Below are 19,628 nucleotides of genomic sequence, written 5' to 3'. Positions count from 1 at the left end.
AAGTTTTATTCAAAGCATGAAAAACTTCAGTGGGTTGCAAAATGATGAGATCATAACACTTACATCATTTATGGAAATTGTATTGGATTATAACTATATATTTTTCGAAGGTGAATATTATAAACAGGTCACAGGTGTGGCAATGGGGGCAGCATGCGCCCCCATGTATGCTAATATGGTCCTTTTGGATTGGGAAACAACATACATTCACAATACTGAGTGGATGCAGAAGATATCAAAATACGTTAGATACCTGGATGATATATTTTTGCTTTGGAAAGGAAGTATTGATGAATTGGGAAATTTTGTAAACTATATCAATAATACCACCCCCTATTTTAAATTTACCCATCAATGGTGTAGGGAAGGGATTAATTACTTAGATGTATATGTTTACACAGATGGTAAGGCATTTCAATCAAGGATACATCGTAAGGAAACGTATAGTAATAGCTACTTGCATTTCTCCAGCGCCCACACATATAAAGTAAAATACAATATAGTGAAAGGGCAAATGATTAGGGCTGCAAGGATGACATCAGTTAAGAGCAACATGTTGAAGGAGATAAGTTTCATGGTGACCTTGTTTGGTGAAAAGGGATATCCAGAAAGGATGTTAAGAGATTTAGCTCAGTACATCACACAGGAATGGGGTAATAAATATTACCCGTTGATAGGCAAAGGAATACCCAATAAAAGGACAAATGACATAAATGATGGTTCAGGTTATAATAGATCATGCATTTTGAAGTATGGGGATGAAACTCATAGTATTAAACAATTAATATCTAAGCATTGGCACATATTAAGAAATGATGTAGCAGTGAAGGACAAAGTACCCACCGTACCGAACTTTGTATATAAGGCAGGCAACAGCCTTCAGAGACTTATCCAAATAAAACAGAATTCCAGCAAAGAGGGTCCACGCATTAATAGGGGCACTACGAGGTGTGGATGCTGTAATTACTGTAAATATATTTTTGAAGGTAAATCAATAACTTTAAAGGATAAAAATAGAACCAAGATTTATTTTAAGAATGGAAATTGTCTCAGTAGGCATGTTGTATATCTGGCTATCTGTGACACATGTGAGAATTATTATGTCGGCATGACTGACAGATATTTGAAAAACAGGATATATGACCACTTATATTGCATAAAAAGGAAAGATGTTAATAATGCACTATCTAGGCATATAATAAATAATGAATTGTGCAATAACTTTAAGTTTGGGATATTGGAGGTGGTTAGCCCCAATCCCAGAGGAGGCAATATAAAGGCTATAGTGGGTGAAAAAGAAATCAAGTGGCAGTTGCGGCTAGCAGCTGCTACATCCCCCGGGTTAAATGAGGTCATACCCACTAAGCCATTGTTAAGAACATAATGTTATTTACACTAGATAGGTTAGATACAATTATATTAAGATTATGGATGCATATATATGAAATACCTATTTGTTTATGGTTTTTAGACTTTTATTATCCACTTGTATAAGAGCATAAATAACATGATATTACTGTATAAATTATAGTCTATAAATTATTGTTTATGTATCTAGGATAGTATATACTACGTATACAGTTATTTGTATGGTTTTATGTAGTATAACAACAACAAGGTTTTTTTAAAAAAACGTTTTTTCAAAAACGTATTTAGAGCTTTAAGAATATATTATATTGGAATAATTAATTAAGCTAATTCATTAGTATTTTTGGCGGGCAAATTGACTATTTAATAGCCAGGATACATCAAATCAATGTTCTGATGAAATCTAGGAGCACTAGATGAAAGCGCTTAACTACATTATTTGTTGGATGGTTTTTAAATAAAAGGTTTTTTACTGCAGCAGTTCGTGGCTTCTGATTTACTGTGCTGTGTCGAGCAAGTACTTGGTGGAACTAGTAGAACTCAGGAGCTTTCTTTTTTTATTCTTTGTGTACTTTGTGTGATGTCAAACTATTGATAGCGTCACGGAATACCTCTACGTATGGTGATCATGCAGTAGGAATCCTGCTCCTGTGGAGCAGATAGATGAAGTCTTGACTGTGACCCAGATGACCTGCATTTGATAATATTTGCGGCCCAAACACTGCGTGCAGTGGGGTGAACAGAATGGTAGTGAGCAGCATTTCTTGCCTCATCCATCCTGGGGTGAGGGGATGACAGGTGGTTCTGGTTTGCTACTTGCATGACAGCCTTACAAAGAGCACTAGCTGTAGCACTGGGAGAGCTCGAGTCTACAGAGCATGCAGTGACTAAGGGCTGGGTTTTAGAATGTGTGTGTACAGTCCCATATGTTTTCCATGGTTGACAGCATTAGTGAGCCACCACAGAGAGTAGACACTCGGGAGGGGGGGGGGGGGGGGTCATTCACTGGGTCCAGTAATCTGTTCTTCTCCTCACTGCCTGCTTGTCATCTTTCCAAGGAAGCGTATGGGCTATAAGGATGTTCTTCGTGTTTCACTGTTGCAGTCATCACACTTGGGTTATCTGCCTGCAGGTAGCTCTCAGTCAGCCTGAATACCAGAGGTTGGAGAGTGCCTGGATGTCACCCCTGAAAGAACATATTGGGTGTAAGAGAAGGGAAACCATTGGTCAAGATCTGGTGGATGGGGTTGGGAAAGAAAAAACATGAATAATATAAACCTGCTGTTTTTGTATCTACAACCCTGACACTGTAGAGAGGCGAAGAAGTTCTACCAGAAATTTTTGGAGTAAGAAAGTTTTGCAGCTAATGGTATTTACTTGATGCAAATGCAAAGAATATGAATGTCACTGAAATGTAAAATTGCACTGTTTGTAAATGAGGTTTCTGCAGGGAAGTACCATTTCCCTGTGGTGTAGTGAACTTGACAATTAATAAGGGCAGTTTAAAGGCAAAGTCACCTCCATGGAGGGTGGGGTGGGTTTGTAGAGTTTTCAAATACCACATAAAATTATGAATTCGAATTCATTTTCTTAAATTAAAAAGAAATTCAACCTACTGTTGCTTACTTGTACAAAATGGGGCTTTTATAACTGTATTTATAAATGCAGGTTTACTGTTCGAGCAGATCATTAAACACATATTGTGTTGCTTCAGAAGATGAAGGTGCATATGTAATAGTTTGTATTCCAGACAGATATCATCTTGATGCACATGTTGTAAACAGATTACCACTGTTGAAGTAATCATGGATTCAGAGATTCATAGCTATGAATCATCCTGTTCATTCTGAAGAAAAATCTGATGATGCTGAATCATTTAAATATCGTTCCTGTGATAGCAGTACCAGTTAAAGCACGGAAGAGTTGAGATCCCTTTCTGTTCAGGATCAAGTGTGCATTATGAGAAGTTTTCCAGACTGTAGATAGTCAAGTTTCACATCTTTTTAACTCATGAAATGGTGATCTCAGTGTACGATGTGGTTGCTGCTTGTGGGGAGCCAGAATTATAGTCCTGTTATAAGATGAATGTGTTATCATAGCTGCAAGTGTTTCAGCCCTGTCTTGTTCACTTGAAACTTTTGACAAGAAGTTATATGGAGTAATGATTCTGACATGGAGAATTTAGTTTGTTACTACATTTTAGGAATACAGAAAGAGACTTGCTGCTACTTTTCATCCTGAAATTACCCAGAGTGAATCTACTAAAAAGGACTATACGCTGATTTTAGTGACCCCATGGCTTGGAAAAATGTTTTGTCCTAATGGATATTTTTTCACAGTGAAAAGATTTATGCCTTTGGTAGTGTTTATTTTAGGCAAAGCAAGTGAAATCTTAAACAAATGATCATATCTGAGTGATTTCTATGGAAGAATGGGATTATAGGTTGGATTGTCAAGCTTAAGAGCTGGTCTTCAGGAGGCTTGACGGCTTTAAAACCTCATGCTGATATTTATTTCATATGCCTGTGTGTGTCTTTGTATTTGAACATGTTAACAAAAAAATGTGTGCAAAAACATTGATGCATATTACATCTATTTTGTATGTCAAAATTAACAAAAATGGGGAAAAGAAAAAAACTATTACATCTGTTTTGTATGTCAAAACTAATAAAAATGGAGAAAAGACAAAAACTACACTAACTGCAAAAAGAAAACACATTTTCCTTTTGCATTAAAAAAATAGTATCTTCAGACATGCCTTGTCTGAATAGTGATGATGTTATGGAATGGTTGATTTAATAATATACTGTTTAGGGTTAGTACACATGAGAAAGGATGGACAAAGAGGATTCCTACTCGTGTGCTAATCATAAAACTTGCTGCTACCCCTAACCCCAACTGTACATATTATCTTTCCAAAAACTTTCACTTACAGTAACACTACCCAAAACACTTGCATGCTTTACATTCACCATCATACATGCAATAAAAGAATTGCATCCAGATGTTAATTATTTTCTTTTCAAAAAGTGATCATCCTTTACTGTAATCCAACACTAAATGTGTCACAGCAGAAAAAAAGCATAGTTTAATAATTATTCCATTTGTTTTATGTCTAAACCTATTTCTATTTGCCTTTCTTTCCAGTGTTTGTATCATCATCTGTTACAACTTTAAGGCTAGAAGGGGCAGAGTAATTAGGTTAGGTCACTTATTCCTACTTACAGAGCCATTAAGATAATGATGTCTCTTAAACATTCACTGATAAGATGCATTTAAATGTCAAAGGTTGTCAGAACCACACCTCATATAAATCTTCTAGCCTAAGGCTACAGTTTGGAGTTTAAACAAATGTTAAGTTTTCAGATGCAAATGAACTAAAAAACTCTACTCATACATTCATTCAGGAGCTATTAGCCTGACTAGCCTTATCCGCAAGGCCATGGAGAGAATCATCATGGACCTTATCAACAAAGATGTAGGTAATCTCCAAACACTAGGTCCTACCCAGTCTGGATTTGTCAGGGGGAGATCATGCTTGTTAAACCTGGTGAACTTCTTCGAGACAGTCACAAGGGCCCCCAGACAAGGGTAAATCTGTGCATACAGGCTACTTAAATCTAGCCAAGGTGTTTGACACTGTTCCCTCACTTGGGCCTCATTGACAAACTCTCCCAGCTAGATGTCAACCCTTATATTATAAGGTGGGTTGCGAACTGGCTCTCTGATACAGCCCATACAGTCAAAATAGGACAATCCACCTCCAACAGCAGACCCGTTACCAGTGGTGGTCCACAGGGTTCAATCCTGGGACATCTACTGTTTGGAATCTATTTCTCTGAAGTACAAGCTAAAACCAAGGGACTGTGGCTGACAAATTTTGCTGACGACTGTAAACTGGTGCGGTCATAGAATCTCCAAATTATGTCAACATCCTTCAAGAATGTCTTAAGCAAATAAATGATTAGTGCTAAAGTCATGGCCTCAAACTCAATGCAAAAAAATGTATCATCATCCCTTTTGGCAAGAGCAATATTCCTGCAAATTACCACATCAGTGGCAATACCCTAAGTACGCACTGAGTGGTGAGAGATCTGGTCACTCAGGTTGACAGCAACCTTGCCTTTGAATCACCATGTCTCCAGAGTGGCAAGAAGGGCATTACATATGGCTCACCCAATAAGTAAGGGCATTACCTCAAGAAAAAGTGAAGTTATCACCTCCTTGTACTCTTTACTCATTAGGTCAATAATTGAGTACGACACTCCTTTTGGCATGTAACTTTCAAAGCACCTGCAGCAATTGGAGAGACCACAAAGGTTTCCTCGCAAAGAAAATTCAAGGTCTTCAGCAGCTATCCTATATGGATCGGCTGAAATCACTGTCACTTTATTTGTATGTGCACTCACAGAGTGCATACATTTTCATTGTTTCAGCGAATAACAATGTGAAGGTAAAAATATTGCAAGGAAACTCACTTCCATAACCTAACCTATCAAATCCAAACTGTTGAAAATGGGCATCTGTAAATATACTAACTCTTAAGATTGTGCATCAGTGGGTATAAGGAAAAACTTCCTTACACTGAGTTTTCTGCAGTCTCATTTTTACACACAGTCTCATTTCTAGAAAACAGTACTTGACTAAACATAATTGACCATTCCTGTCTTATAAAAATGTAAATTTGTCCTGCATGTAGGCATTCTAATATATAAATGTATTTTTGAAGACATTTGGTGACCGGTGACTTCTCATAGCAATGGGAAATGTATTCTGCAAGCTTAGAAGGTATTGCATTTGTCACTTTTTTGTGTCCTTGATAATTTATATTAGTATTATGTTCCCTGATTTGGTGCTGGCTCCCCCACCTGCATGTTTCAGGCATTACATTTGAAACCAGGTAGAGAAAATCTATGTAACTTCATAGGTGCGTACTAGGCTAACGGCCCTGGAGCCATTGCAAGCCTAGCCCATAGAAGTGCCCTGGCATCGTGCCGCCCGACGTTAGTTCCCACTGCTTCTATCAAGTAGAGCCACTGGAATGATCCCCGGGATGAACTATTTCCCATCCATTCATCAAAATTTTTCTTGAAGAGGGTCAGTGAGGTGATCTGCTTGACGTGTATGGGTAATCTATTCCAGAGCATGGGTAGTCTCTGTGTGAGGAACCTGTAACTCCAGCATGTTCTGTTGATTGTGGTAATGAGGTTGAGGTCTCTGGAGCATGTGGTGCGGAGGGATTGGGATTTCTTTAGATGTTCTTTAGTTGTTAAGAGATGAAATGTAATGAAAGTTTATAAAGCACTACAAGGAAACTCATTTCCATGAACCTTATACACAGGTGACCAGAGTTTGACTAGAAGCTCAGGTACCTGTTGGACCTTTCGTGGTAAAGGAAAGGTATGATGAAGCTCAAGTCTGCTTGCCTGTCTTTGGGGGGGGACACTATCCATGGTGGAATCCCCAATGGAGTATCCCAGTCGCACATAATGGTTGTCGACAAGGGGGGACAGGACCAGACAATCATGTCATGCAGAGGAAAGGTGTACATCACAAAAGAAGTTGCATGCCAATCTCTTATAAGTGAATAGGCATACACGGGTAAGTCAAAACTGAAAAGGAAAAAGCCTGATCCTCCCTGTAAATGTCACCACTTGTCATATGCTCAACATTTATGAATGAATGAACCATAGGGCTGTCACCGCAGGGGAGTGTGTGTGTCCGTACAGTGACTTGGGGAGGATTAATGGTCTGCTTTCTGAATAGTTAAAATTTTCCAGTCCTGTTAATTTTTTTAGCAAGTAATTGAACCTTTTCAGGTTTGGTGGTGACTTATTCAAAGGCTACAAAATTCAGTGTTGTATTCAGTAATGGGACAGGTCAGTAAGGTATAAAATGGAACAGTGATCTCCCTGAAGTGAGTAGTAGACATGCCCTTAGGAATTAGATGGCCTGCAGATTATAATTTCCTGACTTTATCCCCACCCCCCACCCCTAGTCAGCTCTTTCAGTACCTCAGCTGCTTATTGAACCTCTGTCTGTTGGGTAATAGGGCTTCATCTCTACTCCATGAACCTGAAAGTTTCAGCACCTTCTTTTTTTTTTTTTTTAAAGTCATCTTACTCACTGTGTGTGTGTGTGTGTGTGTGTGTGTGTGTTTAGATGTTATTAAATAACTAACTGCTTGCATAACATATATATTTTATATAAAATGCTTCCTCCTGCCAAAAAAAAAAAAACTGCACATCAATTGCATATCCTACACCAACTTTGAAAAATTAAGCAGAGAAACTGTTGTACGACAAAAATCTAAAAAGCATGTGTATATACTAACAATAAAACAAATACAAAACAAGCAAACCATTTTCTGAATGCAGTAATGCCTTCCAGGGTGGGTGGTAATGGAAAACAGTGGATCTGCCAGGGCTGAGGAGGAAACCCTCAAGTACTCCTGGGCAGTCTGTTGTTTCCCTGTAAAGACCACACTGTTGGGCATCACTACTTGCTTATTCTTTGGTCTTCTGAAACTGTTTTTGCAGTGAGTTGCTAGAAGCAGAGCTAATCTCTTTAGAGATGTTCTCTGAATTGCATGCTGAAATTTACATATCTAACGTTTTGTATAAAATAAAGAATCTTATCTTTTACTTGTCTTTCTGAAGTTCTTTGGACTTCTGCAGACAGTGGATGCCACACAGGACAGTGGTATAGGGGTTTTGTGGCTGGTAGTTAGAACAAGTTGTAAACTTTTGTATGCTATGCTGTTGATGTGAGGTAACACTTTGCCACTGTTTGTGTTCCATATCCTTTGTTATATAAATGTTTTACGAACCCAAACTGTACGTTTAGAATCCTGCTATTAGCAGTATTCTCTTGGGATTTGCAAACACAGGCTTGGAACGTGGTGACAGTGGTCAAATGTTGATGTTCATCATGTTACCCTGCTGCAGTCATCACACTTGGGTTATCCTGTCGTCAGGCGGTCCCGCAGTCGGCCTGAATTCCAAAGTCTTGGTCCGGTGTTGGTTGCTGTCGCTTCTTCCCTGATGTCAGTGCGCCAGGGGTATATAAGAGGCATCCGACGCCATTTTCTTCAGTCTTTCTTGCCGCGCAGTGCCCGAAGCAGAAGCAGTTCGCCAGTGCCGGTCGGCCGACACCTGAGATTTTCGAATGGCATTTCAGTCCGAAGTCTTCAAAGCTAAGTACCCTGTTGGGGAACCTTTTCTTGCCTCAGTCCGATGTCAGAAAAAGTTAACAACTGCATTTCTTGTGGGAAGCAAATACCTCATAAGGATTTTCATTCTTATTGTATACCTTGCCTAGGCCCAGACCACGACGTCACTGGTTGTCGTTTTTGTGCTAGGTTCAATAAGCGAACTATAAAGCGACGCTTTGATTTCGCACGACACTACTTCGGTAGGAAATTTAATTACACTATGCCGTCTGAGCAACCAGCTACCGGCGTGCATAAAAAATGCAAAGATAAAGACAGGCAGCCTAGATCCAAGCCAGACTCCGAGGCCTCGGCTGGGCTGGTCGCCGGTTCTCCGGTTTTCAGTGAGGCGCCTACGCAGCCCCTGGCGACCGCAGAATTGGAACCCCAGACCGCTTCGGATTCTCTAGCAGAGAGTTCTAGGCCGACACAGCCATTTTCTTTAGGCCCTACCGACAACATTGTAGAAGGAGAAGCCGGTGCTGCGGAAACACCTTTGGTTACAGAAGGTGTCTTCAGACCGACTACTCTCACCATAAAATCTTATGCTAAGCTTAAGACTCCTCTAAAACCAAAAAAGACTGCACATCAGTCTCCAGTTCAAGGCCCCATGCCTAAGAAACAGATGCTTAAAATGGCTGAAGATTTGATTTCTTTAATCAGGGGTTCCCAATCCCCCCCAGACAAAAGGCCTAGACAAGAGGAGGATTATGCCTCCTCTGATCAAGTGTCTATTTCCTCAGGCTCCTCTGAGGAACAGGATTACTCCTTTCCCCTTATGAAGATTCTGATGCTGAAGATTCCATTCCCTCAGCTTCTCCCCTGAAGACTATTCCTTTGGGGAAACCTTACATACCATGAGGGAACATTTCCACTGGGAAGGTCAGGACTACTCCGACTCAAAGAAAAGGCTCCGAGAGTTTCTTTTACTCCCCCAGCACAGACCACTTGCTATCCCTCCAGTTTTAGACATTGTGGATGATGTTTACTTAGAATCTAGTCTAAATCCAGATTCTCTGCCTCCTGCTCCAGCCAAACCAGATAGATATTATAGAGTGCCTGACTCACACAAATTCCTTTACAAAAGCCCTGTTGCTGACCCAGAGACAATCTCCCATGGTCCCAAAGGGGCTAAGGCTTCTATGGCTAAAAATCCTGTACCCTCTGAAAGGGACTCCAGAGCACTAGATAGGTGGGGGAAGAAGGTTTACACCTCAACTACTCTATGAGAGGACTAAATTGTCAATTTCACATGCTGAAATACCAGCAATTCCTAATGTCTCAAATAAAACAAAAGATGAGCACGCAGCCTCAACAGTCTGAATTCAAGGAAATGTAGGATCTGTTGCATGCAGCTGAACAGGTGGGCAAACATACTTTGCAATATGGATTTGATTTGGAAGCTTCCTGTAGAGCAGCTGTTACTGGGTCTGTTATACGTAGGCATGCTTGGTTAAAGGAACAAACTTTGCCTGATCATGTTAAAGCAAAGTTACTAGATGCACCCTTACAGCAGGATGTCTTATTTGGGGTTAAAGCAGAAGAGGTTTTAAAGAAAATGGAGGATAAGGCAAAATCTATGCAGACGGTCAAAGATTTCTTACAGGTACAACCCCCACGCTTCAGCAGAAATTGGCCAGCAAAAAATTGGTCCTTTACAGCTTGTGACAGACCACAGAGGGGTAAATACAGACGCCCAAGGGGCAGAGGACAAGTACAAATCCCTTACAAACCTCGCCAATGGGGCACTGCAACACAGAAGGGAGGAGAAGACAGGTCCCAAACTACTAGAAGACAAACACAATGACTTAAACCTCAAACTGCCAAGCAAAAATCTCTTGGCAGCTCCCTTGGGAGGAAAATTAGCATTTTTTTTATAGACAACTGGCGCATCGTCACAAAGGACAAATGGGTCCTAGACATTATCTCACAAGGATACAGATTCCATTTCCACACCTTGCCAAGGATAAAAGGAATGCCAAACTTGCCACAAAATCAATGGGCAGAGGCACAAAAACAAATTACAGCTCTCATGGACATGAGAGCCATTCAACTGGTACCTACACAGGAGCAAGGCCAAGGATTTTACTCAAGGCTCTTTCTAGTCCCCAGAAAGGACAGTGCTTGGAGACCCATTCTGGACCTTTCAATTCTAAACACCTTCTTGCAAGTACCCAAATTCAAGATGCTAACACTGCATCAGCTTCTTCCCATGTTGGGCAAGAAAGCTTGGCTAGTAACGTTGGACCTCAAGGAGGCATACCTGCATGTCCCTATCAGACAAAATTGCAGAAGATACCTCTGTTTCATTGCAGGTTCAACCCATTACCAATTCTCTGCACTGCCCTTTGGCTTATCTACTGCACCCAGGGTCTTCACAAAATGCCTGGCACCAGTAATTGCATACTGCAGACAAAGAGGAATTCAAATATACCCATACCTGGACGACTGCCTCATCCAAGCAGAAAGCAAGGACATTCTCTTACAACATCTGACTTTTGTAAAACACCTTCTAAGTTGCCTAGGGTACACAGTAAACGAAAAAAAATCAAAACTAGTGCCCTCACAAAATATGACATTCCTGGGTGCCAGCTTGAATACAACGGCCCAGATGGCTTATCTGATGCCAGACAAACAACTACAACTAACTCAATACTTCAAAATAATGGCAACAAAGACCCAACTCCCTGCAAGAAAAATTCTGCAGGCCTTGGGCTTCATGGCATCTTGCATACTACTAATACCATTTGCAAAACTGCATATGAGGAAATTACAATGGTACCTGAAAAGCGTATGGACTCGACATAGCCACAGCTTGGAAACAATGATACCTCTCATTCCCTGCCTTCAACAGGAGTTTCTATGGTGGTCACAGGCATGTCACCTCAACAAGGGTCAGCCTTTTACCTTACCCCCAGCCAGGCAAACTATGACAACAGATGCATCGGACTATGCCTGGGGGGGGCACACATGGCAAGACGGTGCGTTCAAGGCATATGGACTGCAGATCAAAGGAATCTGCACATCAATAAAAAGAAATGCTAGCTGTACAGAATGCTCTGACAGCCTTCAAGGACCTCTTACATCCAGGACAGCTTATAATAAGGACAGACAACACCACAGTAATGTGGTACATAAACAAACAAGGGGGTACACACTCCTACCCTCTACACAGGTAAGCAATGACCTTGTGGAACACAGCACTGGCTTACCAAGTTCAATTACAAGCTCAATTCCTGCCAGGAAAAAAGAACACATTGGCAGATGACCTAAGCAGAAACATCATGGATCCCCACGAGTGGAAACTGGATCCACAAGTATTTGCAATGATAACTCAAAAATGGGGGTGCCCAGACATAAACTTGTTTGCCAACCCCCAAAACTATCAGCTATCAAAATTTTGCACAAGGACATTTCACCATCAAGCTTGGAAAGTGGACGCACCCTCATTCAATTGGAAAATGCTGACAGTATATGCCTTTCCTCCATTGCCCCTTCTCACAAAGGTGCTGCTGAAAGTCAGGATGGAGAGACCTCGAATGATGCTCATTGCCCTGGACTGGCCACGCCAGCACTGGTACCCACTACTAAGGAACATGACCCAGGGCCCACCATGGATTTTACCACAAATTCCTCATCTACTCACACAGCAAGGCAGTCAGATTCTACACAGCCAGCTCAAAACCTTAAATTTGGCTGCATGGCAAATCACCTAAGCAACCAGCCAGCCCCTCTTTCACAAGCTGTTATGGATGTCATTCTGGAGGCCAGGAGGCCCAGCACCAGGAAAGCCTACTCAGACAAATGGAAAAGATTTTGCTCCTGGGACCAAGCTAAAGGCCAAAATACCCTTCAGCCAGACATGCCTCAGATTCTACAATATTTAACTGAGATGTTACACAACGGACCTTCTTTTTCATCTATTAAAATCCACGCCTCAGCTATTTCAGCTCACTACAACACGGATCCTCCCTTATTTTCACATCCACTTCTAAGGCAGTATCTCAGAGGGGCAAAAAACATTAGGCCTCCCAGGAGAGCGCAAACACCAACATGGGACCTAAATTTTGTTCTGGAAAAACTTACGCTGACACCTTTTGAGCCAGCTTTCTCAGCTGACTTAAAGTTTATATCATGGAAGACTGCCCTGCTGCTAGCAGTTACTTCAGCCAGAAGAGTCTCAGTGCTACAGGCACTAATGGCAGTAGAGCCTTTCCTCATTTTTCATCAAGACAGAGTTTCTCTACGAACTAACCCCTCCTTTATGCCAAAGGTGGTATCCAGTGTGGCTCTAAATCAAACCATCCACTTACCCACCTTCTTTCCAAATCCACAGAACAAAGGAGAAAGACTCCTGCATTCCTTGGACATTCACAGGCAACTACGTTACTACTTGGATAAAACTAAGGCTTTCAGAAAATCTGACCAACTTTTTGTATCCTATGCTACAGCATCACAAAGAAAGGCCATCTCAAAACAGACCATTTCCAAATGGATAGGACATTGCATACGTTTTTGCTACACCCATCGTGGAAAACCAGTTCCTGCTAGCATAAGGCCCCACTCCACCAGGGCAGCAGCTACATCTACAGCCTTCCTCAGGGGGTGCCAACCAAGGATATTCTGGAAGCTGCAACTTGAGTTCAGTACACACCTTCACCAAACACTATCACTTACCACTTTACTCTAAGACTAGAGCTGGCTTCGCCACTGCAGTTTTGCAGGGCCTTCTAGCCTCCTCTAACCCTGTTTGACTCCACCTCCCATCCTTAGCTTTGGGATTCTACCCAAGTGTGATGACTGCAGCAGGGTAACACGATGAACATAGTACAGTTTTGTACCTACCATAAATGTAGATGTTCGAGTGTATACCCTGCTGCAGTCCAGGTTATCCTCCCTCCATCCCCTCTAACCTAACTAAAACCTTTCAATACCTTAAAATCTGATACAACCTTTGTGGTGTATTTGCTTATAGCTGGAGGGATGTTTTGTTTGTGCTAAGCTTTTATTATTGGTACTATCTACTGACCATCTTTTGGGGGGGCACCTGACATCTGGGGCAAGAAAAACTGAAGAAAATGGCGTTGGATGCCTCTTATATACCCCTGGCGCACTGACATCAGGGAAGAAACTACAGCAACTGACGCCGGACCAAGACTTTGGAATTCAGGCCAACTGCGGGACCGCCTGACGACAGGATAACCCAAGTGTGATGACTGCAGCAGGGTATACACTCAAACATCTACATTTATGGTAGGTACAAAACTGTACTTTACACCACATTCAGTGCAAACAAATCTTCACAGTCCTGCATAAATTAATTAGCTGTCATTTTTCACATCCTTATAGCTGATTTTGGCATAGTCTTAAAAAGAGTATGGGAAATATTGCCCACGTGGATAAATGTTATGCCTTTGCCTTTTTGCAGTTGTGTGATACTTCAGCTGTTCCGTTCCTTAAAGTTATCTTATGATAAGCTGTGACAAGACTGCGCATTTCTTCTTTATGTTTATGCTGGCTTCTGTTTTATTTGGCCTAGTAGCCATTTATGTAAGTTGTTTTTCCAGCTAAAGTTGATGAGGTAGTCCGTCTTGATGGCAAGGTGCTCTTGTGTTTCAACAGACACTCTGGCAAAAGAAAAGCATATTATAGTGAAAAGCTTTGTAATGGTATCCATTGTAATTTAGTGTGTGCGTCTTTCGGCTTTTCCCGGTTAGGGGTAGGTATCATATTGTTTCCCTTAAGTATAGCAGATACTACTGCCGTCTTATTAAAAAAAATCCTGTAACTGATCTAGTCCACCAAATCTAAATATAGTAGTAGAGCAGTGCAGTATCCAAGCAGATTGCCACAGGGGCCTGGGCTTGTATTGTCAGCCTGTTCAGGAGATAATTTGAAATTCTTTCCAGTGCAGCACATCCGTCCCTCAGATTTGCTATTAAATCCCCCAGAGCACACTACAGAATTAAAATGTTTCCATACCCAATTAAGTTTTCATTATACAGTGCCAGTGGGTTTCATGGGCTTGGCTTTCAGTCATTCTTCATTTAACTGTAATTCAGTTACCTGTATACTTTTTTGGAAACCTCTTTAACAGGAACATCTGTAACTTTAATTGGGTTTGTATAAAGAGATTGCTCTCTGCAGACAATGTGCCTATTTGCCATTTATTCTGCATATTTATTGATACTGCCAGTTCTTTTGCCAAAGGTTGGCATGCATCTCATATTTGTTTGAATGCATCTCTTTGCTTAATGTAGTAGATTTAATTGTTTTCTGGAGCATTTTGGTCAGAAATCACTGTAGCATGGTCTCGTACAAAGATCAGTAGTTATCAGAATTAATATGCAAAGTGTTTGTTGCTGCTGCTGCTGAGGTGAGGGACACAGGGACATTTACTGAATTCTTCTTTCAGTTTGAAAATACATGGCTGAGTATATGGGTCCTCTAATAGCAGACAATCCCATACCTTGGGTACTGTTATTAACCCTGCTATATATCTTGCAGATCTCTGCAAGAAACTTGTTTAATGTCTTGCCACCTAGAACAACTGTTAGTGGATCTTGGGCAGCACTTGTAAAATAACTGTCATCAGAGTGGGAATGCAAGGGACTCTAGAATCTGTTAAAAACAAAAAAAAAAAAAGTGGCTGAAAGTGCATTTAAGCTAATGCACTGTACATGCTTTGGCAAGTCCATGTCCGGCATTAGGAAGATGACATCCGTTATTCAAGATGGCAGGAAGAGGCAGAACATAAAACTTCTGAAATGCAATTCCATTAAATAAAAAGGGAGACGTCTTTTAAATAGTGACATTGTATACAAACAGTAATCTACTTCTAAGTGTGCATAGTGTTTGTTTATTCATGGCTGGCTTTTTTGATTACTTGGGGTTTTGTGATCAAATCATGTCAGTCAATGGTTAACCAAGCATTACCCACCCTCAGCCATGCACTGTTGATGTATTCTACTTCCATTCTTATTTCTAGTTTGGCAACAGGTTTCAGAATGTCTGTTTCTGAAAAAGATTTTTCATTAGAACATTGTTTATTTGCTGTTGAAATGCTAATACCTCATGAATATCGTTTCTTCTCTTTCATCACAAGTGTATGTATTTGTGATCCTTTTGTCTCTCCTTTCAAAACTTTTAATATGTGTCTGCCTTTGTCTGCAAAATATTGACTTGGATGGGTTGTGCAAACTGAGCAGTATAATTTAGGAGGCTTCTCACCTATTAGTTTTGCAGGGAAGCAAGAACATCGCCTGTTTTGCATTCTATAACTCTTTTTTTTCTTTTTGGTGTCTTACTAATACCACTACATACAATGTTTAGGTCTGTATGGTCTTTTTACATGGTGGTGGTGCTGCGGTAGCATTGTCGTCTCACAGTTAGATGCTGTCCTGTTCGATTCTCAGCTAGAGCGTCTTCTGCGTGGAGACATGCGTGAATGGGCGTACCTTCGTTGAAGGTTGTGCGTCAGGGCTGGTAACTCGGCAATTAAAAATCAACTACCAGTCATTAGCGGACCAGAGTTCCGCTGTGGCGACCCCTAGCCGGGAAAAGCCGAAAGACACAACATGGTCTTTTTACACTTTACTTCAAAACTTAGTAATATGTAAATGCATACGAGTAGTGTTCTTAAAAGGAGTCCATTTTGCTGATACCACCAGAATTTCATTTAATTTGAAGAATGTGTTTTGCTGATTTCTGTGCTCAGGTGTATTGATTATTGTCCTTAATACATCTTTTAGACGGGAGAAGAACGATCTGTAACACATCTCCAGTATGTCGCTTGGCCCGACCATGGTGTTCCTGATGATTCAACAGATTTTCTGGATTTTGTAACTTGTGTGAGACAGAAGAGAGTCAAGGATGAGCCAGTAATTGCTCATTGCAGGTAAACTGGTTTTTTTTTCCCCAGTTTGTTGGCCTTGTAGGTAAGCTGGTCATCTGACCTTTTTACTTGCAACTTGGCTACAGTAGTGCAATGAGTACAATGAACAAAGTTAAGTAAACATAAAACAATATGAAGTGATGCAACACAGAAAGTAATTACATTACAACTGAGATTAAATAGAACGACAGTTTAAAATGGAGAATTTGTTACCCAGAGATGGTGAAGAGCAGTTTTACAAATAATTTTTAGTGTGTATTATTTTTGTAGCATATTTTTCCCTTTCATAACTGTTTTGATGTTAAAACCTATTTATATACTTGAGCATATTATACGCAAATTGTGTAACTTTCATTTGCACTAGCCATTAAAAAAAATCACCTTAAACTGCTTAACGCATACACCTCCCTGTAATTTTTTTCTCAGATGGAGATGCTGGACATACTTTCCTGTTGGTTCTTCTAAAATGCGTGCTTCTCTGCAGATGCCACATATATCTGTACTAGTCTATGAGCATGTCTGCAGACTGTCTTGTATGGAGAGAATGGAATAAGTCTACACAGTGTCTGTAGATCTGTGCATTTTGTGGCATTCTAGATTCACATTGGAAAATGAAATCTTGGAAGGGAATGCTTAGTGGATTAAAGTATTTTCAGTGGTATAAGTGGAAAGAGAGCTTGTACTAAATGTTTAAATGGCCTCGAGATGAAAAATAAGTGTGAAAAAGTGGTAAGCAGAGTTGGTCTACGTTGGTAAGCAGTTGAACTATTACCAGTAGAAAGTGATGTTACCCTTCCTTTGTACAGACTGCTATTGAGGCCATTTCTTGAGTACTGTGTGCGGATTCAAAGATCTCTTCTCTACAGGAGGGTAATCAGAGTGCTGCACACTGCATCAGGGGCCATAAGAAGATTAAAGGAATTTAGCATGCGGTGGTGGTGCTGCAGTAGCGTTGTCACCTCACAGTAAAACGCTGTCCGGTTCGATTCTCAGCTAGAGCGTCTTCTGTGTGGAGACATGCATGAATAGGCGTACCTTCGTTGAAGGTTGTGCTTTAGGGCTGGCAACTCAGCACGTAAAAATCAACTGCCAATCATTAGCGGACCGGAGTTCCGCTGTGGCGACCCCTAACCGGGAAAAGCCGAAAGACATAACAACAACTGTTGAGGGACAGAGTGAAGCCTTTGCTGATTTTAAAAAAAAAAAAAAAAAAAAAAAAAAGTGTTAAGTACGACCATGCTGAGTTTGTGCAGGAATGGGGTGTGTTTTCAATGACTGATAGGAGCAACTGACAGACTCCATTACCAGCCATACACACAACTTGTCAAGTGCCTGTGTGCAGGGGCTTCAGAATTCTTCACCACCATAAAATTAATAATCCAAGTCTGTGTAATTTCTTTGTAAATAACTGAATATTGCGTTCAGTAATGCACATTTGATCACCTCCCAGTGATTTATCATTGATAAATCATTTGCTGCTGTTAAACCCATGCATAGCTGGTCCCAAATACAGCAAGTTGTCTTATTTTGATTCTCTAACATGCTTTTCAAACCAACAAAAGCTAGCAAAGCAGTCTTGTATGCTTAATAAACCAGGTGGGTAGTAACAACAACTTTTATGTATAAAATATCTCCTTTAAAATTTAAAGATATCTCTGGTTATAGTGTAACATTTTTGTCAAGTAACAGGCTTCGCAATTTCATTAAATATTTTACTGCTGACATAGTGCCCTTGACTTAGTTAAATCCTGCTAGTGGACATTCTGTCCACTAAAACTAACATCAGAGACAGCTTTACGTGCCCGCAATCCCCCTGTAGAGGGGGTGGGGATAATCATCCTTGACTGCGTGGGGCCGCACAAATGCTGCTGCTGGTTAGGGAAAATGAAGTGAGAGAAATTTGTATTAATTTTCCAATTACACTCTTTTAACCAAAACAGGGTTGTGATTTGACCCTGTTAGGATAAAGCTGATCAATCAGTGATTGAACATGAGCAAGATACACACTAGAGATCAACAGCCCAGCATAACTGATTAAAAGCTCAAAATCAGGAACATTGAATGCTAGTTCACTCAAAAAGTTAATAGACGTTATGCATCAACATGCACTTTTAGGACAATAAGAAATATGAAAATCTGATGTCTAGATTTATTGACTGTATGTAATCCTAAACAATCTACCGGCAAATCAGGACAGAGCAAAATTATGAGGAAAAGTCAGGGGCAGTCTGGTGAAATCAGCAACAGTGACAAGTATGCCATACTCCTCAGTAAGGTAAGTAAAAGTGACTTACCCTGCTGCTATTTGACAACTGCTGAACAACTGTCATTGATCTGGTGTGTTAGTACCAGTATTGCACAATATATTGGTGTTTTCTGAAAAAAAGTGCAAAACTAAGATTGTTATGGCCTATGCTTGTGTATGTGTGTGTGTGTTTGTATGTGTGTATGTGTGCATGCATGCGACTGTGCACATGCATGTGTCTGTGTGTGTGCATGCATTGCAGTCTAAGACATTATAGCCAGCTAATGTCAGCATTACCATTGTGATTGTTTGTGTGTGTGTCGGGGGGGGGGGGGGATGCAGTGTATTTAAAAGTTACAAGCCGACAGACCTTACACATAATACGTGATTATCTTTGATGTTTTGGCAGGAAGATGATGTGTGGAAACAGCTGTTCATTGCCACCGCTATCTCACAGTGCTTTGTAAATGAGGAGGTATGCTGTGTTGTATGTCTAACTGCAGTCAAAGTACATGAATTTAGCCATTTAAATCTGTTTTCGTCACAGTCTAACACCAGAGAGATGCAGAGGCAGTGACTGACTTTTGGCAGTATTCCCAGATAGGATTTGTGCATCCTGATACCTCTCTCTTCATTTTTTATTGTGAGTTACTACTTTGTCAGCTTTAAACATTAAGCCTTGGGCACAACTTATGTCTTCCTTAAGAGAGAAAAAAAATAAGTCTGAAATTCTTTAATTACTGATGATTTTTATTCTGGTCATCATTTGATTTAAATGTTGAGGCAATGCTCTAAAATGCAGCCCAGATCATGTATAACCCAAAGGCTTCTGGCACCCCTGGCTTAATCGAGTTATTTCCTAAATGGTTATTACAGTGCTGTCTTGGTCAGGAGAGGTGTGTTGAAAACAT

The 19,628-nt window shown here is 40.6% G+C and overlaps 1 protein-coding gene across 1 annotated transcript in view; it reads left to right on the top strand.

Moving 5' to 3' along the window:
* Window positions 1–19,628, top strand: part of PTPN3 (protein tyrosine phosphatase non-receptor type 3) — a 2,272,168-nt gene that overhangs the window by 2,047,672 nt on the left and 204,868 nt on the right. The window contains exon 26 of the mRNA XM_044065075.1: window positions 16,330–16,475. Within this exon, the coding sequence (XP_043921010.1) occupies window positions 16,330–16,475 (146 nt within the window). The remainder of the gene's footprint in view (window positions 1–16,329; window positions 16,476–19,628) is intronic.

Source organism: Protopterus annectens, chromosome 3.part0 (assembly GCF_019279795.1).
Source record: "Protopterus annectens isolate FY-2018-M chromosome 3.part0, PAN1.0, whole genome shotgun sequence".
In the NCBI taxonomy this organism is placed as follows: Eukaryota; Metazoa; Chordata; order Ceratodontiformes; family Protopteridae; genus Protopterus; species Protopterus annectens.
This window is presented reverse-complemented; position numbering and strand designations above follow the sequence as displayed.